Source organism: Impatiens glandulifera, chromosome 7, assembly GCF_907164915.1.
Source record: "Impatiens glandulifera chromosome 7, dImpGla2.1, whole genome shotgun sequence".
Classification (NCBI taxonomy): domain Eukaryota; kingdom Viridiplantae; phylum Streptophyta; class Magnoliopsida; order Ericales; family Balsaminaceae; genus Impatiens; species Impatiens glandulifera.
In genome coordinates, this window is record NC_061868.1 from 42,492,343 (window position 1) to 42,518,180 (window position 25,838).

The following is a 25,838-nucleotide window of genomic DNA, read 5'->3' on the forward strand; positions in this document are numbered from 1 at the left end:
AAACAAATTATCTTTATTATGTACAAAAATTCCTCTTTATGATAGAGAGGCAAGTATATAACATAAACTCTGTAATTCTTTCGGTGTCGTTCCATTGGAGAGTCCAGGAAGAGTTTCATGATCTTTTTTCCTTCTTAGGTGCAGACTTATTTGAAAAAAATTAATGATTTTCTTTTAGCAGATGAACAACATCCACACTTAAACACTCAAACATCTTGAGATCTCAAAAGTCAAATAAACATGAAAGGTATGAACAGGAAGAAAAAGAAAGCAGATACATGATTTGATAATAAACTCTGATTTCAGAAGAAAAAAAATGAAAAGATCATCGTCAACACAGTTAACCAAAAGGCAATTGTTCAAATAGAGGATTTCATTTTCTTAGAACATATCATATTAACACTCATGAACCCCACTTCAATCAATGTATTCAATGAGAATCGAGTTCTCCTTGAGACAAAGCCTCTTAATTCTCGTAAGCGGGTAAAAAAGAGAGGGTAAAAAAGAGAGGATATATGTGTGCAAAGCTAGAGTATTTCATCATTTCATGGCCCTAAAAAATTATAAACAGTGCATAAAAAAGCAACAGTATAAATAAAATGTAAAAAGCCTAGTCCTCATATTCAGTCTCTTCATCATCTTCATCATCATTATTTTCTCTATACCTCCATCTATCCTCCACATTATTATCGCGATCTTCTTCAGTTTCTTCGCTATCTTCTTCCTCACATACATCGTCCTTAACAGGCCACGGATTTCTCACAACATTTGTATTCACACTTGACCCTTTACGTGAAACTTTTGGAGGAGGCAGCTTCAAGTTGGGCTTTCGCTTGTTTTGCTTTCCGACTTTGTTACTTCCATGTTTTACAAGATAAGCATCTTGTCCGCTACCTTCATCCATTTCATTTTGTGTGTTCTTTGCATTCTCATCTGGGAAATGGCCGGGATGCTCTCTTCTAAGGTGAAGGTTTAACTTGTACCCATGAATATACGCCTTTTCGCATCCATCGTATGGACAGGCATGAGGCCTTTCAGATGAGGCAGGAGTGTAACTAGTACTGGTTGCCTTTGGAATTTTTGCTGGCTTCTCTGGAGGTTGAGGATACTTTGGCACATCCATCGTGTTCTTTGTAAAGATTAAACAAACAATAAAACTTAAACTAAAATGGATGATGCAAAACAATTCAAGAAAAACTATTATTCCTTTTAAAATACCATGTTCACATCAAAACTAACATATGGATGTGGGAGATCACATTTGGAAACAGAATATTGTCACGCACAAGTCATGAATTTATTGATGGATTCTAATCTGAATGTGACAGATCACATTTGGAAACAGGACTTAGACAAACACAATCAGAAATATATTGGCGTTTTTAATTTGGATCTGGATTCAGATCCAGAAACTGAACGTGTTTCCAAATAGTATAGAGTTTTCAGAAGTACAAATGAAGTAATTATCAATTCAATGTGACTTCATAGCCGACTTGTTATCTTTACAATGTTTAGGTCACTTGATTTAGACTTTATATATGCAATAGTTGTATTATTAGAAGTCGTCTTCACGGTAACTCTGGTCACACAAACTTTTAACATTTTAAAAAATAAAAATTATTACGGTTATGCTTATAAGTCTTACCAAGACAACCTTAACTCTACACTGAGAGGTATTTTCAGCATAACTTGAAACCTTATCACAAGTCTTAACCAAATGCATGCTTGACCAAGCCACAAGCATGATCTTCGACCAATAAGCATTACAAAATCTCCATTAGCTGATTAGAAATTGTTCCACATAAGATCCTCGACTACTCAGCTAAGGTATATTAAACCTAATCTTTGGAAATTATTCAAGCAAGGCACCTTTTGCTTAGTATACAATGAGACTATTTTATGCATAGATAGGAATTGCAGATGAACTATGACTAGGTTTGAATGTCACACAAGAGTTTCATATCTAAACAAATGCAGCTAAATGCTCAATATGGATTACAAAGAAGGTCAATGTTGAGTTCTTTTCTACATTCCATCCTAGTAGGGTCTGTTGATCACCAATAACAATTGTTACTAGATTGGGGGATCCAAATAATTACATATAATAACCAAGGGTGCTTTGGCAATAAAACAAAAACACGTGCAAAAAGTTTCAAAGAAAATGAGAATAGCTAATTTACCTTTTCATGGTGAGATGATATATGATTCTTCAGCTTGTACTCATGAGCATATCGCTTTCCGCAATCGGAGTAGGGACAAATGTGGTAGTTCTCCTGTGAATGTGTTTTCATGTGTGACCTTAAGTTGAAATCCAGTGAGAATGCCTGCAATTGTTTGCAACTATATGTAAAACCTCTAAAGTATAAAACAAGAAGATATGTATCTTCATCATCACATGCACCAAGTCACTATCATAGCTGAAAAGACCAAATAACTACGGAAAAAGCTGGAATTCATTGAGGTAAACAATAAAAATTATCCAAAACCTTTGCGGAAAAAATGGTATTCAAAACATTAACAGAACCTAAAATATGCAAACTCAATTATCTTTTCAACTGTTTCTCAAGTACAAAAAGCAAATTATGTAGGATCTGCTTATCTTAAGTTCCAAATGTGGCTCAATTGACATTTTAGTAGAGAAACATAACATTCAGCATACATCAATTGTATAGCAGAATTGCCCAACCGTGTGGAGAAAATAATAGGCGAGGCGGGAGGAGGACAAAGCATAAGCAATAAACAATCAACTTTTATATTGGACATGCAAAAGAAAAATGTGAAGTACAAAAATTTCAAAAGAATGCTCTAAAGTAGATTAAGTGATCACCTTACCACAGCCTTCATGAGGGCATATAAAATCTCTCTCACCCGTATGAATAAGAAAGTGTCTTTTCAGCTTCGAACTATCTAAAAATTTCTGCAAGAGGGAACAATGATTATGTTAAAGTTACACACTAAATCCCATAACAACTTGAGATAGTAAAATGAGAAGAAATGGAAATTATGTGATGTAGAAAATTAAAGAAAAATAAGTTATTAAGCTCTACATCACATTTATTTGGAACGTGTGCTTTTCTCATTTTGGTTATTTCTAGAATACAAGTTATAGAATATTAAGAAAGTTATAGAACAAAGATGAAGTTAACCTCTTTACCTTTCCACAACCCTCATAGTGGCAAACATATTGTCTCTCTCCATGAATATGAGAATGCTTTCTCAAAGCCCCTGCATCAATGAATGTCTTTCCACAGCCCTCATAGCTACAGAGGAAAAGAACTTCAGTGGTTGGTTCTGGTTCTGGCTCAACTGTTTCCAGTTCTTTGGACTTCTCCTTCATAGCCTTCAATGTAGCCTCTAACAGAACCATAAGCAAAAGTGATATTATAACCAAGACATAAAATAAATGACAGAAATCAAGTATTAAGCATCTTTGTAAAGATACTGAGCCCATTTGGAAATGGTTTATATAAAATATGGTATAATTAGGTATAATTGTAAGTAAGTGCTTTATTTGAGTTTTAGAAACAATTACCGTAAATGATATTGGTATATATAACTTACCATTGACCCATTTCAAAAGTGAGCACTTCCCTCCAGTAGTTACAACGTCTTGTGGCACCCTGTAAATAACAAATTACATTAAAAAGCAAGGTCTAATTAGTACACCAGATGCATTAGGGTATATTCCGGACAAATAAAATAAGTTGCATATGAAGTAACAGCTTGACCCCTAGTATGGTATTGCTGCCATAAACATGCACAAGATAATATAAATCCAATACATAATCTTCTCATTTCAGCAAATTTCACAAGTTAGGAGATTGAAAAAATAAATTAACTTTTCAACTGGGCATCTAGCTTAATCATTGGGTAGGGTTTTCCTGATTAAGAAACATCTGTAAACAATTCTCCATAAACCATGGTTCAGTTTTATGTTATGGTTCAATAGAATCCAGTCACTCCAGTTCATGAAGCAATATCAATTATATCATTATTCAGTACTGTTTTATCAAAATCTAAATCCCTAAAACTACAATCAGCCCCATCTAAGCTTACTTTAGAAAGCAGTAAGAATTCCTAATGAAAGTTTTGTTCTTCTCTCAAGAAACCTCAAAGAATCCACAGAAACATTCAAACAATGCATAAAGGCTTGGAATTTCATGGATAGAAGTCGTTGAGATAGAAATAACATACCATTCTCTGAACCACTTGGCCGTCGGGGCCTTGGAATTGGTAAGGGGTCGCCTCTCAAACAGATTATGATGATTCACTTGCATCTCCTCCATCAACACTAATCCCTTGATAATCGGATTCACCTTGGTGCGTAAATTGATTGTTAAGAATTAGGGTTTCCACGTGAATGATAACTCAATTGCATGAAGCTAGGACGAGAGACTCCAGTCGCCTATCCATGGCGCGTGCTTGCACAGAGGACGGAAAACCAGGACGAACCGGCTTGACTAATATGTAAACCGGCTTGACTAATGAGATTAAAAGATTATATAATCCCCAAAACATTTTTCAGTAAATCAAATCAGCCCAAATATAATATTATTTATATTTCTTTTACTTTGAATATTGATTTAATAAAATAATATTCTAAAATATATATATTACAAATTTAATAATATTTTTTTTAGATTAAACTGATTTTTAATCCAACTAGATATGTTTCCAAACATATCTAATATTATTTTTCTAATAAAAAACTAAGGACAAATAGATTGATTTTTTAAAATATATTATTATTTTCAATATCACTTTTTATGGTGACAAAAAATACTTAAAATACAAATAATTATTTAAATTATTTAAATAATATAATTATTTAATATTTATTCATTAAAACTTTTTTTTTAAGAGTTAAGCAAACTCAGATAATAAATCATGAATGAAAAAATAAAAATAAATCAAATAAAGTATTGAATATAACCCGAGTACAAAATATTATTCAATAGATTATCAAAATTAACTTCTCAAAAAGGACTATTAACTAGTCAGCCACCACCAACTTTTCAAAATCGATATCCGAATATGTCATATAATGATATCCGAATATGTCATATATCCTACGACTATAATGATATCCGAATATGTCATATATCCTACGACTACAATCATGGATGGTTCTCCGCCGATTTCTCTTAAAACAGATAATTCATAATTGAGATGGTAACTCAAATATGTATATCATATAAGTTACATCGAAACTTCTTAGATAACTCAAGGACTCGGACATCACCCCGAGAACAAAAATTATTAACTATATAATTATACTATCTTTTCAAATTAAAAATAATAATAAATAAAAGTTATGTAAATGAATCCTTAGAAATATCATAAACTATTGGTCATAAATTATTTAAATTTATTCCCCATCATGACCCTCCATTTAGTGGTAGAAAACAAAATACTAACAAAGAAAAAAAACATGAAAAATTACAATTGGTCTTGTTTTTTCATTTTACTATTAAAAGAAACTGGATTTCAAACAACTATATGCTGATCTAATAAAATCATGAATAAGACTATTCCTTCCAAAATGATTAATCATATTCCCTATACACTAACATATTTGGGACATCACCCTTTGTCTTCTCTTGTATCGCATGGAAATGTGTCGCCTTCAAGACATGTCTCTCTCGTTTGAATCACAAGGGAAAGGAAGGAAAAAACAAAGAAAATTACATACAAAAAAATAAGAAGCCGGAGTACCTTCCCATCTCTCAAATGAATGCTTTTTCTACTTTCTCTTTAGTATCAAGGCGATCTCAAGGAATCCTGTCGTTTAAGTGGAATACCTTCTTGCAAAAAAGCATCCTCATCTGCATACTTCGGAAGTCTCATGGATGGAGACGTGCTCAGTCCTGTATATCATGTCAATAAACACTCTTCAAGCAGATGGGGAAGAATTTAATGGGGGAAAGATTGAGTTTGATTGAGTTATTTGAAAAAAAAATCTTGTTTGACGAAACAATGGATTAATATCCTTTGTATATAATATTTTAAGATGTTATAAAATTAAAGGGTATTTTAGTAATGATTTGATTGATGATAGGATAAAATGGATTATTTAGATTAAATCCAAATAACCATTTATCAAAGAAGGCCTTGATGAAATCTCAATATAATAAAATCTGAACAGTGGAAGGAAAAAGATTAGATGAATACCGTCTCCCAGGTCCTTAGTTTTGTGGAGAAGAAATGTTCCAGACAGGATTGTCACAAATCCGCACATTTCTGTCACGATTTGGGTGGGGTTTTGTCTATCCCAATCCTAGAATTAATAAACCTCAACATGAGCTTCTTCACAAGTAAGAGTTGGTATTTCAACCAAGAAAAATAAAAAACAGTATACTATGTAATAATTAATAAACCAACAATGAGAAACCAAAAATATTCAAAAGGGGGGACACACATGATCAAGGTTCAATCTAAGACTGATTCTTACTCTTCCAAAATCAGTCAGATAAGAGATTGTCAAGATTAATAAAGTTATTTCCTATGAGGAATTGTTTAAAATTATGAAATTTATGCAATTAGATTATGGATTGCAATACTGATGGGGGCTTAAGTTGTAAAATATATTTATCGGTCTCATTTGAAAACACTTTATTTATTTTTTTTACATGGATGCAGATACTTTGTAAACTAAACTTAGTCAGACACGTAATAATACAGAAACAAAAATTCTAAGTGTTTCCAAATAGGAATCTAAATATTCAGAATAAAATGTATATTGGTTGTTTCTCATTCGGAACAAGATACATATACAATAAATTGTTAGTGTTTCCAAATATGCAATCTAAATATTTAGAATAAAATGTCATCATTAGTTAACATTTAACTCATTACTGAAATCTACTCATTAGATCCAATAAAATATTTACCCGATAATCAAGTAACATGAAGAAGGGGGGGAACTCTAAAAGAGTCATAATAATCTTCTACTGAAGCCTACTCATAAGATCATGTATATTGTCATACAAAATTATTAAATTTCTTCTGAAATGAGAAGTTACCTTGAACATGATCACACTGGCTAGAATGGTTAGAGATGTAAACATAACATAGTAAATAGGAGACACAACGGCTGTGTTGAACGTGTCTAGAGCCTGCATCAAAAGGCGAAACAAAACAGGGAAAAGTTAGGTGACATCAATTTAGAAACTACATATAGTAGAACCAAGAAAGAGATAATAAAAAAAATGAAACATGATCTAGCCTATTTGGAACATGATATTTTGACACAATCTAGAACTCAATGAAAATTCGTCCAAGGTTGAAACTGAAAGTGATATTTTTTTTTCATTTGGTATAAGTGTAATTAAATGACATCACAACACAATTGACAAATAAAATTGTGGCTAGATTACATATTTTTAAGAGACGGGCAAATTTTTGTATGGTAAAAATGTGTTTGGAAATTAAGCTTGACCACAACTATATCATGGGGTGTGATTTAAAATATTTTGACTTCTCGTCAAATGTAGTTTTATCTTGATTAAAATCCATATGTAAAAAAACAAGTAACCAAATAGGCTCGATACGTATTCTCGCCAAAGTCAAGGAAATATATTAGTGTACTAATATTTTCCTTTTGTGTGAGTTTCAAAGTAGAGACAAACTAATATGTTCTTACACAAGATACCATCGTGTTAGGTTAGGTTCAAATACATTATACATACATGTCGTTCTTTATTGTGAAATTGATTATAGGTTTATACAAACTAGTTGTAGATTCTAGATTTATCTAACAAAGATTGTGCTGAATCAGTTGTTCAATACAACCAGAAGACATGTGATTGGAAAATGAAGACTCATTAGCTCAGTGGTAGAACACAAGAACTCATGTACGCAGGGTAATGGGTTTGAGTTTTTATATCCAGACCATTTTCAGAAGATAGAAAAAGTTATTGGAAAAAAAAATCAGGAGAAATCTGTTACCTTATTCAGATAATTCATTTGGGTAATCACACAAGTAGCAACAACAATGGCAAAGGCCCATGTTTGGGGATATATTAGCTGATTCGTTCCTGATAAGGTCAGCTTCAAGGCAATTCCTAGAGCTTTAACACTCATCACCTGCAGACAACAGCCTCAGTTCTTCAAATTAACTATTCTGGAGAACAAACTGCAGGATGATGAGTTGAATTTCTACATCAATACTTACAGACAAAGAACCAACCAATGAACAAACTCCAATGTAGAACATTATATGAGTTTGTCCATATTGAGGGATATAGTGGAATATGAGTACAAAAACAGTTGTCAGCACGATAGTAGCATAGAGAAGAAAACCTGCCAAAGGAATAGGTATCATGACTAACCACCGGAGAAATTGAAGGAAAATAAGTAACATTACAAAAACAAATAGAGCTATTATCTAAATGAATTACCCGGCTCTGTTGCAAGATCCCATACTTCTGTGACCGATTCAATGGTGCGTTCTTGAGGGGCATGTAGAACAATTGTAGTAGAACCCACCACACAGAGAACACAACCAAGAATCCCAAAGATGTGTAGCTTTTCCTTTAACATAACATGAGCAAGTGAAGCACTGTAGAGAATTTGTTAGTGACAATGCAAAATGGAAGCTCCAAACTAAAAATGTAATTCCATAATTTGACATGCCTGATTATAATGCTAAGTGCACCTAGTGGAGTTACCAATATAGCAGGTGCAAATGCATAAGCCGCAAAATTAGCAATTTCTCCAACAATCACTGTTACAAAAAGTAAATAAATTATTACAACTTCCTTACAAGAACAAAATATGAAGAATATAAATGAACTCAATTAGTCTCCAAGGAGCTATCCCTCTTGATCTCTAATAAGAAAGTTGTAAGCATACAAATTGGAATAAACAACTTGGCAGATTTTATTTTTTTTCTTCTGAGATCATATGGGGAAGCAAATCACATTATATAGGTGATAGGTCCAATGCTAAACTATTGCCAATTTAGCCAATTTTAGTTTCATTGAGATACTCCAAATGCAATGTTCATTATTTGGATATCATGGCATTGTAAGAAAGTGAAACATGAAAATAAACCATGAACCCATTCAGAAGTTAATTGTGTATAAGATAAAAGGACTCCCAAGAAAATGTATCATAGATATATCAGCACAAACCAATATTCAAGAATTGCACAGCTTACTTGTGATCATGCCAATCCACCATAATGGTTCAAATAAGTATGAGTAGCCTCCAACACCTGTCAAAAGTGAGTGAATTATTTCAGATAAACAGTTTCTACAGATTTTCCTAAGCCTCTCCATAAAGGTTAACAGCAAGAAAAACCTCTATGTCATGTTCATTTTTGTTAATTAGCCAGACAGGCTTTTCCAGAATACAGTAGATGATGAATATTTGTATCATAAAGCAAATAAATCATCGAGAAGAGCTACTCATTCATAAACATATTCCGATCTAGCATTAGAAGACAGAAACCAATATGACAAAAATGAAGAAATCACTAGATGAAAATATCAAAACTAGTCCAATTCAAGAACACACATTTAAAGTTAGGAATAGTAAAATCAAATCTGGCTGTAATCCAAATATCTGATCTGTCATCAGTTTTATAAACAAAAAATGGAACCAGTTCAGATCAACCATTACATGCTTCAGATGAACATTGCAATCAAATTATCACCTTTGTATTGGTTCTAAATTCAATTGGCATTGAAAATTTCACAAACCCAAAAAAGATATCAGACTGCAAAGTGATCATCAAATCATTTCTACAATTTGGAAACAAAGAAAGTCAAATTGAGTCAACTACCTGCCCTAATTCCACAAGCGCCAGCCTTTTTCAACCCTTTTTTCTTCACAATGAAGCTTGCGCCAATAAATAAGCTAGAAGACAATGCCAACACCAAACCCTTGATGTTGTCAGCGGACATTCCCTTGTAAGAGTCTACCCAGCTGTGATGGGCTTCCGGCGACGTCACCGCCGCCGCCATAGCAAATCAAATGAAGCCCTGGTTCTAACAAGTCATCTGTAAAACGCTTTGGGTCTGTACCACAAGTCTGCAACCTCGACGACAACTAACTTTCAGCGGGTTTTGCTAGGCGGACGAAAATGTGTCTTCTTGTATACGCTTAGAAATGAAAGTATATAGTGTGGGTTGTCTTTTATATTGTAGGAGAGACAAATTCAGGATGAATATCTGTCGGCGCTAGCGAAAACCAGAGAGAGAGAGAGTGTGTATGAGATTAGATTATTGTATGGTGTCAACAGCTGGGACTGATGATTTTCCTTGATTTTGGATCAGGGAAATGACAAACAGAGAGATATGGAAATAAGGAGAGAGGAGGAGGAATAAACTGTTACTAAATGGGTTAAAAGTATGGGTAAGTGGGTCGGTTTCGGTTTTTCCATCGAAAAATCTTCTCATTTGTTAGGTCAGTTTTTTAAAATCTTCATAGGTCGGTTTGCGATTAAATATCGGTTGACAGTTAAACGTTGATTCGGTTCAATTTAAACGGCTATAAAAAAGAAAGTAAACAAAATATAATGTCATTTTTTGCCATTAAGACTATAAATGACAAGTATTAAAACAATATAAAAATACGTATATATATTATTGGTCGGTTAAACGGATTTGAATTTATCTTTTTTAAATGTATTTTGAGGCATATATTGAGATTATAATACATTTATGATATATAACAACTTCTCGGATGATTGCTTATAATAAGTTTATGGCATACAACACATTCTCGTTTGTTGATTATTCTGTTCGCCGCGCTTGTTGTCTTATCTCCAAACTCTCTATGCGCTCTTTAATAGCGCGTCAATTTTTTATTATTTAAACCGTCAATCAAACTAGTAAAAATATTATGAGCGGATTAAAACTCCGCCAAAAAAAATGATTATTTTACTTTTTATTTTTTATTTTTTTACTGTATTCATTTTGCTATTTTAAAAAAATATATTTTTTAAGAAAATTAGAATTAGTCCAACATTCATTTCTTAACTTAATTTAAGTTATTTTTAATAAGATACAACTCAAAATATTTATATATTAAATAAGCCTCTAAAATTAAAAGTACATTCAAATATAAAAAGGAAAAAAAGACATAATAAAATTATTAGGTAATGCAATTGGTTATAAGAACAATAAGAACTCCTAGTTAGAGAACAACATGATTTTTCTGAATAATGACAAAAGCAGCAAATTGTATTTTAGTTCATTTGTTTTATACTAAAATGATGTTGTGATGTTATAGAGCTTGTTTGATCTTTGTTTTCTTTTTGGATTTTGTCTAAAAATATTATTTGAGATTTTAATTAATTTAATAATTAAAATATTTTTTATATTTAAAATTTAAATTTAATAAAAATAAATATATTTTATTTAATGAAATTATTGATTTGAATATTAAAATTATAAAAATAATCAATAATTTTTTTTTATAAAAAATCAGTAAAATTCAAAAACAAAACACACACATGTGGGTTAGTTTTCTAAAATAATATAAAATTAATAATAATTTCAATGTATTATTGAAGGGTCTATCTTTTTTATGGCCCCACAATGTGGCCTATTTAGAAACCGTATTTTCAATTTCAACTTAATATATTAAAGTGGATTGAGATTTTTGCCAAAAAAAAAAAATATATAATTTTCTATGAAGCATTTAGTTTAAACTTAGATTAAATCTAAATTCAAATAAAATATATATTGTGTTTTTAAATAGGGTGAATTAAAAACTTTTTAAATTGAATGATGTTGTGTTCACTTTTTAAAAGGGAAATTTGATGAAATAACCTCATAAGAGAGTTATTACCATATATAGCACGCTTTTACTAATTTTTTTATTTTTAACCTTTTGTTAAGGCAAAATGTCACTTTTGCCCTTTATTTAAAAAAAAAAATTGATTTTCTTTTTATTTTCTCTTTCCTTATCCTTTCTCTCCCGTTCTCTCTTTTCTATTTCCCTCTCTCTCTCTTTTCAACTTCCCCCGAAGACGATCGATCAAGCCGAAACATCGACGACGTCCTCTCCTCCGAACCCCGACGAGCCTCCGACAACAAATAAGAGCCTCCGACGAGAATCAGAACTCCAGAACGACGAAAGTGAGTTTATCTTTCATGTTTTCCCGTTTTAGGTTTAGAGTTTTAGTGTTTATTGTTTAGGTTTAGGTTTATTGGCTGACTGAATCGTTTTGGGTTGAAAATGCATATGTCGAAGGCTGTTGCAGGCTGCCGCAGACGAATGCGCATTTGTCGCAGGCGACAACTGCGACAGATGCGCATTCGTCTGCGACAGCCTGCAACAGTCTTCGACATATGCATTTTCAACCTTCGTTCGTTCGTTGCTTCGGAGAAAACTCACATTCAACCTCAACCTTCGTTCGTTCGTTGCTTCGGAGAAAACTCACATTCAACCTCAACCTTCGTTCGTTCTGCTTTTTTCCGTCGTCGGGGGAGAGGAGAAGAAGAAGAAGATGATGGTGGCTTCGTTCTGAGTTGCTTCGTTGGTTCTTTCGGCTTCGTCGTCGGGGGAGAGGAGAAGAAGAAGATGGTGGCGTTGGTTCCTTCAGTTTCGTCGTCATCGGTCTTCGGGGTAGGGGAAGTTGAAAAGAGAGAAAGCGAGGGAGAGGAGAAAGAAAGGGAAAAGAAAATCATTTTTTTTTTAAAAAAAAAAAATAAAGGGCAAAAGTAACATTTTGCCTTGGCAAAAGGTTAAAAATGAAAAAATTAGTAAAGACATGCTATATATGGTAATAACTTATGGCCTTGGCTTCAAATTTTCCTTTTTTAAATTAAAAAAATTAAGCAAAGAAAATAAAGAAAGCATAAAAGCATAAGAATAAGTTGGAATAACCCCTCATCCAACATTCACTGATCAATCTCATTATTCAAAAAATTATCAAAAATACAGTCTATATGTTTATAACCTTATTGTTTCTTTATCCAAATAACTTCATTTTCAATAACAAATAACCCAAAGAGATTATCAAATAGCCCAAAGATATAATTAAATCTGAATAGACTTTACAACCATGAAAGATGAACATAGTTCAACAGCAATCTGGAACTATACAAAGTTATCGGGTACACTATAAGGGTTGGGTTAAACCTTAGTATATATTATGATAAAAGTTGCACAGCTGCAATGGAAGGGATCTTCTCTCGAAGCTTCTGTGTGACAGCCACCCTCACAGTCATGACACCAGCTGCAGGACCAGTGATTCGAACTTTCACAATCGGATCGTCTATCTTCACAAGCTCAAGCACCCCACCAGCTGCCCCAACTAGATATGGCCTTATTTCTTCAAGAACCTGTATTATTAGTTTCACCACAATCAAGTCAGCCTACAAACAAAGAAAATGTAGAATTTCTTTGGCTCTCGGTAGATTTGGTTCTTGATTGTGAATTCTAGTGTACCAACAAACATGTATGAACAATAAACAATGAATAATGAGATTAGTTGTTCATCTTTTCTTATAGTTGGTAGCCCAATTCCATTCGGTGTCATAAAGTGTATTGGTGTATCTCTTAAGGGACTCTCTATGGAAGCTCAAGTGGTCAAGTGTCATGAACTAAGAGAATGAGGTCTAGGTTTTGTTTAAGTGAAAGCACCTTGACTGAAGTAGAGAGGAGAAACATCTCAATGGGGCGTAATTTTCAAGATGGAGACATTATATATGGCTAACTTATTACAAAGTGCGTGATATTTGTCAATGTGGAGATTGTTGAACATGACTGTTATATGTTTTAGGGTTCATAATTTTAGTGGTTACCTTTTCGATATTTTCTTCATTCATCTCAAGTCCAGTTTCCTCATCCACTATAGGCTCTACAGCAACTATTTCAGGAATCTTTTCCATCAAGCGACGTTCAATCCCCAATTTCATAGTTGTTACAGAACTCGGACATGAACCACAAGCTCCTTGCAGCTTCAACCTCACAACATTTCCATCAATTTCATGTAGTACTACATTACCACCATCTGCAATTAGATAAGGCCGAACTTCATCCAGTATCATCTCCACATTTTCTGCTGTTAACGGTAATTCCACAGTGGAATCTGGGGTAGCAACCGCCTTTATATCTACAAATTAGCAATAACAAATCACATCCAATAATGTTAAACAAATAATATGATAAAACATGTATAAATCCAGCAAGAGAAATCACTATTCATCTGTAACATTTCTTTTCAGTTAAGACCATACCATATCAAATCAAAATTGGATTTCAGAAAGGCATTGCATAACTACAAAGCTTCAAACAATATTTACAGGATCAATGAATCTAATCCCTAACTAGTATATTCAATATCTATTAAACCTAAAAGATGATAATTTACCTCCAGTTCGTTTACCATTAGACAAGCGGTTTCTCGTTAAATGAGAAGAACTGAAGTGCAATTTATTACATCTCCTCCATAGCTCAGTTTGTTGATTTCCAAGGAAAATGGAGTTCTGAAAAGATAAAAAAAACCTTCGATTATTCCGATCTATATACGAATTCACATATAAAAGAGAAACAGATACCGTTAGGGTTAAGCGGCCATGGAAAAGGATAGTGGTTGAAGAACGAGAACATGAAGGCTCTAGGGCTTGTTGAGCTCTGCTGCATGAATAGAAAGGATTTGACACCACGGTTTGCATCTTTGATTCTCTCTTCTATATATAAATAGGTATAGTTAGAACTTGACAGACTTAGAGGATGTAAGAATCGACCAATTCAGATGCTGCTTCTTCTTCTTCTTCACGGCGATTTCTGCCCCTCTCCTTTTACAGAACCTGGGATTGGTTTTGGCTTCTTTGTGAGTTGCGATGATTTGTTGGCTGTTCTCTTAACTAGGTTCTTATTTTTTTAAGGCAAAATAAATTATTGAAAAATAATACATAAATAATTTAATAAAGGCTCAATATTTATCTTTGTAAAAAAATAATAAACAATTACTTAGGATAATAAAAAACACAATGAATTAAAACAAACTTGAACTTTTTATTAATAATAATATAGGATTGGAACTTTTTATTTTCAAATCTTATCGTTGTTATAAATATTTAAGGTTAAATGTTGTTAATTTATTATTTACATGTCAAGATTCATATCAAGATTTTATTTAGGTTACAATCTTTTCTGAAAAATTAAATGTGATTAATTTAATATTTATTTTCTAATTCTTAAAATTAGATAAAACTTACGTTTATTTAATTGTTTTATTCATAATTTAAAAAAAAATAATAATTCAAGTCCATCTAAATTTTAATTCTTATATTAGCTGCCTACTAATTCTTTTAAATTTGGTAATAAAAACTTTAATTAGTTTAAATTTGATAGTTAAATTAATAATATTAATGTTTTATTTATTTATACATATTAGGTAAATAATACGTTAACAATGTTTTAACTATAACATTAAAAAAATAAAAAAATTTAAATTGGGAGATTCAAAATAAAAATTTCAAATTTTCAATTCATCCTAATAAATAATTTTTTAATTTAAAAATATCTAATCTGACTAAAAATATATATTTAATTTATTTAAATATTAATTTAAATAAATAATATTTTAAAATATAATTTAATTATATATATTACTAAATTTAATAATATTAGTTGAATGAATATCTAAATGTAATAGATCTATAAATATTTATTATTTTAATAAAAAATAAATACATTAAAAATTGTTTTATTATTTAAAATAAATATATAGGTAAATTATAAAGATTAACATTATTTATAATAATTAAAGCGGTTAGCAGACGTTTTTATATCTCAGGCTCAGCTCACACCTCCAACACCAGCAGCAGCAAGCAGGCATTTCTATCGATCTCGTCGACCTTGTTTCCTTTCATTGATTTCGACCGACGAATTTCTGATTCTCTCGGCCAATCTCATCATACAAGGTTCAATCTCACTTTCTCTCTCTCACTTTCACGATCTATATCACTGTTAACTGTTCCAGATCTTGATCTGAACCAATACCATCCGGTTTAGCTTGATCACTCGTTCGTCTTAGATCTCTACGTTGAAACGATTGATATATCTCCACTGCATAAACCTTTGGACGCGATTAAATTATAGAATAGTTTTCATCTTTCCTTTACCATCTGCTTGCTTAATTCTTAAGTATACTATACTTGTTTGATTGTGTTGACCTAATGTGGCTACGTGCAGGTCTCGTATCTGAACGTGAGACTCTAATTTAGTGAAAATGGTAAACTGATTTCCTCATTTGTTGATTTGAATTGACACTGTAATTAGCCATTTTATGATTGTTTGTTTGTTTAATTAGGTTGTCCTAGCTGCATCTATTGTGAGTAAATCTGGAAAAGGTACTATTTCTCTTTCAATTTGATCAGTCTGCAAATATATTTTCATCTCTTCTCATTGGCTTGATATATATGTTCTTTGTAGCTCTTGTCTCCAGGCAATTTGTGGATATGTCTCGTATAAGAATAGAAGGGCTTCTTGCAGCTTTTCCAAAGCTTATTGGGACTGGGAAACAACATACTTATGTCGAGACTGAAAATGTGCGGTATGTCTATCAGACAATAGAAAGTCTGTATTTACTACTTGTAACCAACAAACAGAGCAACATCCTTGAAGATCTGGAGACACTGAGGTTGCTATCCAAACTGGTAATAACCTTATTTTGGTTTAGGAATATTTTTTCTCCTTTTTCTCTAACTAGTTAGCTTGTGCGTGTTTCTATACATGGGATTTTCTGTTCCCCCACCTTAAAAGACACATCAAATTGCTCATACTTTAAGAAAGTGGAAACTTGAGAATCAATCACTGACATATAACTATCGTACTTTACACGCTCTTTTGTAAGAATAGAATAGAGATAATATTATAAAGTATGGGTATTATGGAACTTCGAAAAGCTCTAGGAGACGGGAGAAAGTGAATTAATTACAATGCTTTTAGTTTAGAAGATTTTGTACAATTTTACAACTAAAAAGGTTCCTTGCTCCTTCATCAAAATTAAAATTTTGTGTAATTTACCCTCAATAATGTTATATTAGGAGATATTCATTATACTACCTTGAAATGGTAACCTTGTTGCAAATTCTCTTGCGATTGCAGGTCCCGGAATATGCTGTTTCTTTGGATGAAGAGGGCATTTCTTTAACAGCTTTTGAGCTAATTTTTGCATTTGATGAAGTCATCTCCCTTGGTCATAAGGAAAATGTGACTCTTGCACAAGTTAAACAGTACTGTGAAATGGAGAGCCATGAAGAAAGACTGCACAAGTTAGTAATGCAGAGTAAGATCAACGATACTAAGGATATTATGAAGCGGAAGGCAAATGAAATTGACAAAAGCAAGGTACGTTTTGAATCCCTACATGTCTTATGCCCATTCTTTCATTTTATGCTACTATGAACTTGCATGTTTGATTATATTTTACCTTATGCAGATTGAAAAGAGGGGTGATAAAGGAGGGTTCATGTCTTTACAATCAATGAGTTCGGGTAAAATTGACTCCAGTTTTGGCGGTGATATGAGCATCTCTAGCAATGGAACTGGCTTTGGAAGCGGTTCTGGTTTTGGATTAAGCACTGATGTTGAATCACTGTCTAGCAAGTCAAAAGGTTTCTTACTGCCCAAATTTTTTAATATGCTAATCTCTTGTTAACCATTTTTTTAAGAGCTTATATCATCCCTTATAGTCTTGAAATAATAAGAAGAAATGCACCTTGATGAGAGGTTGAGCATGTAACGTATTTCCTTATTAGATTTGATCTGCAACAAGATTCTCCTTAACAGAATATGATCATATGTTTTTCTATGGCATGTGAAACCTAGGAAATGTCTATTGATGATAACTTAGTGCAACTCTGAGAGTCTATTACTATTACCACATTTCAGACTCTGTTTATTCCCCACTGGTATATACGAACTTAAAAGACTTAGAAAATCCAGCACAGTGATAAAGAGATAGCTCACATTTTCTAATAAATCACTGTACCAGCTGGAAATGTTATTTACTTTTACACTTAATTATATGAGGTACCTTAATTATTATTAGTTTTTTTCTCAAAATAAATAAATTATAAAGAGGTACCATGAGATCTCAGGAAAATAAAATATCTAATGTTCTTTATACGTTATACATGATCTCCTTTTTCTTATTTATACATTATTTAGGACTTCTTCTGTGAAATCTTCTTGATGATTTTACAATTCAAATTGAGTATTAAGCCATTTTAAACAAGTAATTTGGCAGTTTGTGTGGAGGAAAGTTTGAGTTGTTTGCATTATTTAGGTCTTCTTCTGTGAAATCTTCTTGATGATTTTACAATTCAAATTGAGTATTAAGCCATTTTAAACAAGTAATTTGGCAGTTTGTGTGGAGGAAAGTTTGAGTTGTTTGCATTAATTAGGTCGACCAGCTGCATCAGCTACTGCCCCTCCAAAAGGTCTTGGTATGCAGCTAGGCAAAACACAGAAGGCAAACCAGTTTTTGCAATCTTTGAGAGCTGAAGGTGAAGTTATTCTTGATGATGTACGACCAACTGCTGGTACAACCAAATCAGCTGCTCCCCCACTAACTGATCCCGTTACATTGTCTGTGGAAGAGAAGCTCAATGTGACACTGAAGCGCGATGGTGGTGTGAGTAACTTTGACGTCCAGGGAACCTTGTCTCTCCAGATTCTTAACCAGGAAGATGGCCAAATCCAAGTCCAGGTCATCCCTTCCCCTTAATAGAATTTCTCTTATCCCACTGTCTGTGCCTTTATGTGTTTTTCATTATTCCCTGCTTCAATAATCTAATACAAGAAACCTTGGTTTCAGATAGTAACTGGGGGAAATCCTGGGGTCGTGTTTAAGACCCACCCAAATATTAACAAAGATTTATTTTCCAATGAGAGCATTTTAGGCCTTAAAGATCCTAACAGGCCATTCCCTACGGGTCAATCTGGTGAGGGTGTTGGTCTTTTGAAGTGGAGGATGCAAAGTGTTGACGAATCTGTTGTGCCATTAACCAGTAAGTTAATTTGTATATATGTCGTATTGGATTGGATTGGAGGAGGGTTCATGCACCTCTTGGACTTAGTGTAATGATTTTACTTTATCTTTGGTTATTTTTCATCATTTGTTTTGTCACAGTTAACTGTTGGCCCTCTGTTTCTGGAAATGAAACTTATGTCAGTATTGAGTATGAAGCTTCATCAATGTTTGATCTGCAAAATGTTGTGATCTCTGTTCCTCTTCCTTCACTTAGAGAGGCACCGAATGTGCGCCAGATTGATGGTGAATGGAGGTAATGCCAATCTTTTCTTTTTAGGCGGCAGGCTCTATAAGTTATGGAATGTGTACCAAAAATGTTTGTTTTACACTTTTACTTCTTTACACCTTATCCAATAAGCATAATAGACCGGCCTTATTTGATGAAGGGTTATTCCCATCATCATCCAAATCATAACACCAAATTATCCTTACTTAATTTTGTTGATATCAGGTTGAGACTCATAGCACAGTGTAGAGTTCACTAACTCATATCCCCATGGTCATGAGTTCGAGTCTTCACATCCGGACCATTTATAAAAAAAAACTTAAATATTAAATAAAAAATGATATTTTAGTCATTTAATCCAGTTTTTCGTCAAACACTGTTTTTGTTTCCTAATAACCCTACATCAAACAAGCTCCAAGTTTATTTGGCTATTTAAGTGTGTGTCTTTTCCTATGGGGGTGGCCGTCAATTAGATTTTGCATTTTTTTTACAGGTATGACTCCAGAAATTCTGTCTTGGAGTGGTCTATACTTCTTATTGATAACTCTAACAGAAGGTTAGCAAATTCTTAAGTTGTATATGATGTTTGTATATCCACCAGCATTGTGCTAACATTCATTATTGCTAATTCTTGCAATAAACTTGGCAGTGGATCTATGGAGTTTGTGGTCCCTCCAGCAGATTCATCGCTCTTCTTTCCCATTTCTGTGCGATTTAGTGCTGTAAACACCTTCAGCGATGTCAAGGTATATACATCTTTCCAGCTAAAAGTTCTTTATACTGCTTTTAATTCTCGTGAATAAATTAGCAAAAATAATAAATTCTCGTGACTACTAATATAGGGAAAGTGTCTGTTAACATACTCGAACAAGAACCGAACTAAGTCCTTATATTTATTCCCTCTTCCCCATTATACCCCACTTTATATTATATCTTCTCCACTAAATTTAAACCAACTTACAAGATCATTTTTGTTTCGCATTGCTGAATATATAATTGGAAAGAAGTTTGTTTTGGTTGCTTCCTAAACTTACAAAAATAGCTCAAATTACTTCAAATTGTCATTTTTTTCTCATTAGTCCGGTTAATGTCTTAATTTGCATTAGCTTAAAACGAATTAAAAGTATGAGAATTGAAACGAGCCCAACTTGAGGAAAAAAAACGAGCCTTTGATGTTAGTTTAGAAAGCAAAGGCTATATCAAATTGAATCCTCATTTTGCACATTTTGTTGCTTGAAATGCTAATTGTGCGTTGATTGAACAGATTGCTGGTGTATTGCCATTGAAAGGTGGACCGCCACCCAAGTTTTCTCAAAGAACACTTCTGAGCACTGAGAACTACCAAGTTGTGTAAGGTAACGGTCTTATGGTACTTTCGAAGATATGTTACCAGACTTGTGTATTTTGTTTAGTATAGTACTTTCAGCTCTGTTTAAGGTGTACTATTCCGAGGCTATTGTTCAAACACCTCCCGGATTTGGTTTGTTTTAATGTTGTTTTATCTGTGTCATATTACATTACATAGATAGGTGGTGGTCATAAGTTGTAGTCCACTTCAATTCTCATTTCCTTGTTACAATGGGGTGTTTGTTTTCCGCATTAAAATTTGTTATATTATGTTATTGGTCTTATTTGAAAAAGATTATTGACAATTCCTTACTAGACTTTCAGTTTGATATTGTTGTTGAGGTATTTCAAATATAATGTGGTTAACTATATATGTTATAAATTAGGGTTTTAAATATGTATTTTTATTTAATCAAAATGTATAGTTGTGTTTTAAGTTGGGCTATTTTAAATTTAATAATGACAATAACTAGGGTTACTAAAAAAAACAATCAATTAACAAATTGTCATCTCATTCAAATTTTAATTGCCTAAACATTAATTAAAATTTCATTTTGTTTTAAAATATTAAAGCTTGTATAAGTAAATGAACAATATCAAATTATAAAATCAGTCTAAAGTTAAACTGCAAAAATTACATAACCCTTAATTACCTCTTCATGGTTTTTTACCATCTCTTTTAACCACCATCATTTTTCAAACACTTGAACACAATAAAGAGTACAAATAATTTCGTTATCTCTAAGAAAGGGCTCTCCAACCAATATCTTGTCTATAAAATCCACCCGGCCAGTTAATTTCATCGACAGATCTATACGCCAAGTCACGTGCTTCTCTAAGATTTGTTCCTTTAGCAGTTACGCCAAGAACTCGCCCTCCATTCGCAATGAATTCTCCTTCTGAGCTCAGCTCTGTCCCAGCATGGAAAATCTTAACATTTGGATCAACATTTTCTGCTTCTTGGAGGTTACTAATCACACTTCCTTTCTCATAACTTCCAGGATATCCTTTACTTGCCATGACAACTATCATCGAAGATCCAGTTGACCAGTTCAAAGTTACACCTTTAAGTCCTCCCTTACAAGCTGCAAGTAAGGCTTGTGCCAGATCAGATTCCAATCTCACCATCAATGCCTGTTGTAAAAAAATGTCAAAATGTTAATGGGTATTAGCGAAAAACATAAATAAACAAAGGTTACATGCTTTAATTAGTAGTTTCAAGTTGGTTTTTAAGTGTAAATTCTTATGTTCCGTCCCAACATGATATAATTCGAATGAAACGGTATTTGGGTAAAATCTATGGGTGATGAGGTCAGTTTAATTCGGTTATTTAGCTAAATATCAATTTGTCCATAATAGATTGGTTTATACTGTATCTACATGCCCTATATCTGGAAGATATGTTGGGGTAGGGCGATTGGGATGCTCACCCCTACTATAATCAGTATACAAACAAAGATCAATGTTGGGTGCAACCGCAACAAGATTTGACTAGATTAACATCCAAGATTCCATCTCGGTATAGCAAAAACAATAACCAATAATAGAAACTCAATAAAAATAAGATGGTAGTTAATAACCTGGCACTCGGGATCTCCAAACCGGACATTGTACTCAATTAGCTTGGGTAATCCAGACTTCTTCTCAATCATGAGTCCAGCAAATAAGACGCCAACAAATCTGCAGCCTTCGGCTGACATTCCTTTAACAGTAGGAAGAATTATCTTTTCCATTACAAAAGACTCAAGTTCTTTTGTTAAGACAGGAGCCGGAGAATATGCACCCATTCCACCAGTATTCGGTCCTGTATCACCATCTCCTACCCGCTTATGATCCTGAGCAGATTCTAATGGTATAGCATTTTCTCCATCAACCAAAGCAAAGAAAGAAGCCTCTTCTCCTTCCAAAAACTCTTCTATTATAACACGACTACCCGCATTACCAAAAACATTTTTTACAAGCATTGAATCGACAGCTTCATAAGCCTCTTCCAGTTTCATCGCAACAATAACCCCTTTTCCAGCAGCCAATCCATCTGCTTTAACAACAACAGGTGCACCTTGCTTCTTTATATATTCCTTAGCCGCAGATGGATCTGTAAAAGTTTGATACTGTGCAACAAAGTAAACAAGGATTTTTAATTTAAAGTACATGGGAAAAGAATGAACAACCAATGCAAGTTCAAGGGTAATAATGAGATAGAAGTTCATTTCGCTTTCTGAACTTGCATCAGAAACTCGAGTTGCTTCCTCAATTTGTGTCAGACTCGTTTTGCCTTTTCTACTTCTAAAAATGGTTCAAATTCCTTATTGCCATTAGTTTAGCTAGGTTAAGTACTTAAATCATCTCTACACAATTTATGAAAAAGTTCCCCATTTTTTCAGGAAGCAAAATGAGTTTCTTTCCTAAAACACACTAAGATAGGAGTAAGACTAGAAGATATTATTAGAAATGTCCCCAAAAGTTTAACCATTCAGAAAAAAATTAAAATAAAGAAGCAAACCTTAGCAGTGGGAATTCCATATTTGTAACACAGTCTCTTCATGAAGTCTTTGGAACCTTCCAAAGCAGCAGCTTCTGATGAAGGACCAAATGTAGGAATTCCAGCCTTTACCAAATCATTTGCAAGACCTGCGACAAGAGGAGCCTCTGGTCCAATAACAACCAATCCAACGTCCCTTTTACGACAAAAGTCAATTACCTTTGTGCTGTTCAAGATGTCAACATCTGTAACGCAAGTAGCATCACCAGAGCTGGAAATCCCAACATTTCCTGGTGCACAAAATACAGCATCACAAGAGGGAGATCTTTTTAACTTATAACAAAGGGCGTGTTCTCTTCCTCCTCCACCAATAACTAACACAGTTACACGGTCTTCTGCAATATGAGCCAATGAACAATGAAAACAGGATATCAAGAGAAATGAACAAAGAAATCATAACAGGAGCCAAATCACAAGTGGGAGTATCTGCAAAGCTTGAAATTGATCAAATTGTCAAAACTAAAACAATGAGTTATTGCATTGGGTATTGATCCTTAAATGTGATGATGAAATCATTAACCCGTCTTATACCAAAGGTCTCAGGTACAATTATCAATAAGAACAATATGATTTAAAAGAGGGTCATGCTAGCAACCTCGAAAATAATACATCAGCAAGGAGCTGGTTTGATCTTGCATTTATGCATCCTTCACAAAAAAATCAGTTGTTATAAATATTCAATACCTAAAGAAATTCAGTTGACCTAATTGGCTTATGAAACAAAAGAACAATTAGATTGATCATGAAGAAGGTTATGAGTTAAGAGGAACAAAGTAAATAAAAATTTGATCTTTTCAAACCAATTCAAACGAGATTGAAATTGTTCTTTTTTCCAACATTATCATAATCATCATCAATAGTCAAATGAAGTTTATGGGTGGTCTAAACTGAAACCCAAAACAAACAGAAAGTTTTTGATTACCTGTGGAGCTGTTGTCCGAAAGGCTATTGAATATGGAGAAAGACCGAAATGGGTTGAGGCGGCTAGAGGATACGGTGTTACTGATAGGTAGAGAGGAGGAATGGGAATTCAGAAGCCAATCAGAAGACAAAATCGAGGATGAATTCTGGGATAGACGGCTCCGAAAATTGGCTGATGTTAATCGGAATGATGAGCGGCGGCGGCTATGAGAATCGAGGAATCTCGCCGAAGCAGCGGCGGCGGAGTAAGAACAGCAAGCCATGCGCTCACTTATCAAGAAAATGTTGGATTCAAACAGAAGGAAGAAATTGAAAAAAAGGTTTAAGGATTTGATGAATGCATCAGTGAAAGGTTTAGTCTTTTAGAGGTTAAAAACCATGTGTAAACTACGACGTCGTTTATGCTGTATGAAGGAGTATAGATATAGAGAGAGACCTAGGGTTTTCAAATGCAGAATTTTAGTATAAAATGAAAAAACAATTTTTTTTATTTTTAACCTAACATAATACTTTGTACGGCAATAAATTTTTTTATTAAAAATTACAAATTAAAAAATTTTAATTTAAAAAAATTTTAGTTGGTATGTCATATGGATATGGTTACAAATCCGAGATAATTACAAAATGATACAAATTAGAAGATCTTAGTTTATAAAATTCAATCTAAATTTCATAAGACTGAATAAAAAATGCCCAAAATGATTTGAATCTCATTTTAGTCCACAAAAGAAAATGTTAATTTGTTCAAATCATTTTAGTCTACAAAAAAAAATGTTAATTTGAAATAGAGAATCAACCATAAATCAAACAATATCAAGTTAATTATACTCTTTTAATATAAACAATAAAGTTAGAGATTTAATAATATAACTATTTAGACTTGTTAACGTAATTGAATCTACATCAACAACAACAAAGAAATATCTAACTACAATGTAAAAAAATATTCAAGATAATTATCGTCGTTGCAGCGCTGAAACGTATCGCTCCATCTGCAAATCGTAGTTTTTCGTTTTGAAATAGACTTCAAGTGGAGGTCGGCTTATTTGGCATTCATGGTTGCTTCTCCTTCTCTCTCAGCTTGAATAGTAGTGAACACTTAATCAAACTTTAGTCTTCATCTAAAAAGAAACGAATCACTTGAACATGTGAACATGTACCGCTCCATCTAAAAAATTGCACTTTTTCGTTTAGATATGGACTTCAACTGCCAACATCACCTATATGTTGGCTTGTTTGGTCGTCAATGTTCTGGTAACTACGTAGATCCATCGTACCCGGATCACTATGGACAACGCGTGAATGGCGTGATGGTCACCTCCAAATAATTAAAATTTATTTAAGTGAACTAAGAATAATTTGAATTCAACAACAAATTAAACAAAACTACTCTATAAACAAACTGAAAAAGAAGACCAAATAAAGATAATTTGATCAAAAATCTTTTTTATTTAATGATTTTTCTAAGCAACAATACATTTTATTCCATTCTCGTATACAACCACTATTATCATTTTTAGTCTTATATCACCATACTTCCTCCTTTAATTTCTTCATCCATATATATATACCACCACTAATGACCATTGTCATTTTAGTCATATAGTAACATATCTTTAATCTCATACATACCACCACCATTCTCAGTATTATACTATCATATATTCTTCTTCAATTTCTTATCCCCATATATATATACCACCATAATGATCATTGTTATTTTAGTCTTATACTAACATATTTTAATCTCATATATATCACCACCAGTGTGGTACCCATTTTCAAATTCGCATTATGAG

General features: G+C 33.0%; 5 protein-coding genes across 5 annotated transcripts; 1 reads left to right on the forward strand and 4 right to left on the reverse strand.

Moving 5' to 3' along the window:
- Positions 1-518: 518 nt before the first annotated feature.
- On the reverse strand, positions 519-4,418 carry LOC124910577 (zinc finger transcription factor YY1). The gene is made up of 6 exons (XM_047451248.1): positions 4,195-4,418; positions 3,562-3,620; positions 3,155-3,354; positions 2,828-2,917; positions 2,181-2,324; positions 519-1,129 (listed from the first exon to the last, which is right to left on the reverse strand). The coding sequence occupies exons 1-6, from the start codon at positions 4,284-4,286 to the stop codon at positions 611-613; spliced, it is 1,104 nt and encodes a 367-aa protein (XP_047307204.1). The 5' UTR covers positions 4,287-4,418; the 3' UTR covers positions 519-610.
- Positions 4,419-5,412: 994 nt separating this feature from the next.
- On the reverse strand, positions 5,413-10,327 carry LOC124944585 (probable magnesium transporter NIPA4). The gene is made up of 9 exons (XM_047484885.1): positions 9,788-10,327; positions 9,161-9,217; positions 8,635-8,725; positions 8,400-8,560; positions 8,174-8,301; positions 7,948-8,085; positions 7,023-7,115; positions 6,172-6,277; positions 5,413-5,867 (listed from the first exon to the last, which is right to left on the reverse strand). Exons 1-9 carry the CDS (start codon positions 9,966-9,968, stop codon positions 5,761-5,763), a joined length of 1,062 nt encoding a protein of 353 aa, XP_047340841.1. The 5' UTR covers positions 9,969-10,327; the 3' UTR covers positions 5,413-5,760.
- Positions 10,328-12,860: 2,533 nt separating this feature from the next.
- On the reverse strand, positions 12,861-14,816 carry LOC124944587 (nifU-like protein 2, chloroplastic). Its single transcript, XM_047484886.1, has 4 exons — positions 14,517-14,816; positions 14,330-14,444; positions 13,761-14,071; positions 12,861-13,298 (listed from the first exon to the last, which is right to left on the reverse strand). Exons 1-4 carry the CDS (start codon positions 14,631-14,633, stop codon positions 13,107-13,109), a joined length of 735 nt encoding a protein of 244 aa, XP_047340842.1. The 5' UTR covers positions 14,634-14,816; the 3' UTR covers positions 12,861-13,106.
- Positions 14,817-16,116: 1,300 nt separating this feature from the next.
- LOC124944583 (coatomer subunit delta-like) lies at positions 16,117-20,908 on the forward strand. Its single transcript, XM_047484883.1, has 11 exons — positions 16,117-16,198; positions 16,277-16,316; positions 16,399-16,622; positions 17,074-17,316; positions 17,408-17,582; positions 18,375-18,679; positions 18,788-18,980; positions 19,103-19,256; positions 19,723-19,785; positions 19,879-19,975; positions 20,494-20,908. The coding sequence occupies exons 1-11, from the start codon at positions 16,196-16,198 to the stop codon at positions 20,581-20,583; spliced, it is 1,587 nt and encodes a 528-aa protein (XP_047340839.1). The 5' UTR covers positions 16,117-16,195; the 3' UTR covers positions 20,584-20,908.
- A 251-nt stretch (positions 20,909-21,159) lies between these two features.
- LOC124944584 (phosphoribosylamine--glycine ligase) lies at positions 21,160-24,391 on the reverse strand. The gene is made up of 4 exons (XM_047484884.1): positions 24,041-24,391; positions 23,080-23,453; positions 22,157-22,687; positions 21,160-21,710 (listed from the first exon to the last, which is right to left on the reverse strand). The coding sequence occupies exons 1-4, from the start codon at positions 24,300-24,302 to the stop codon at positions 21,318-21,320; spliced, it is 1,560 nt and encodes a 519-aa protein (XP_047340840.1). The 5' UTR covers positions 24,303-24,391; the 3' UTR covers positions 21,160-21,317.
- Positions 24,392-25,838: the final 1,447 nt, after the last annotated feature.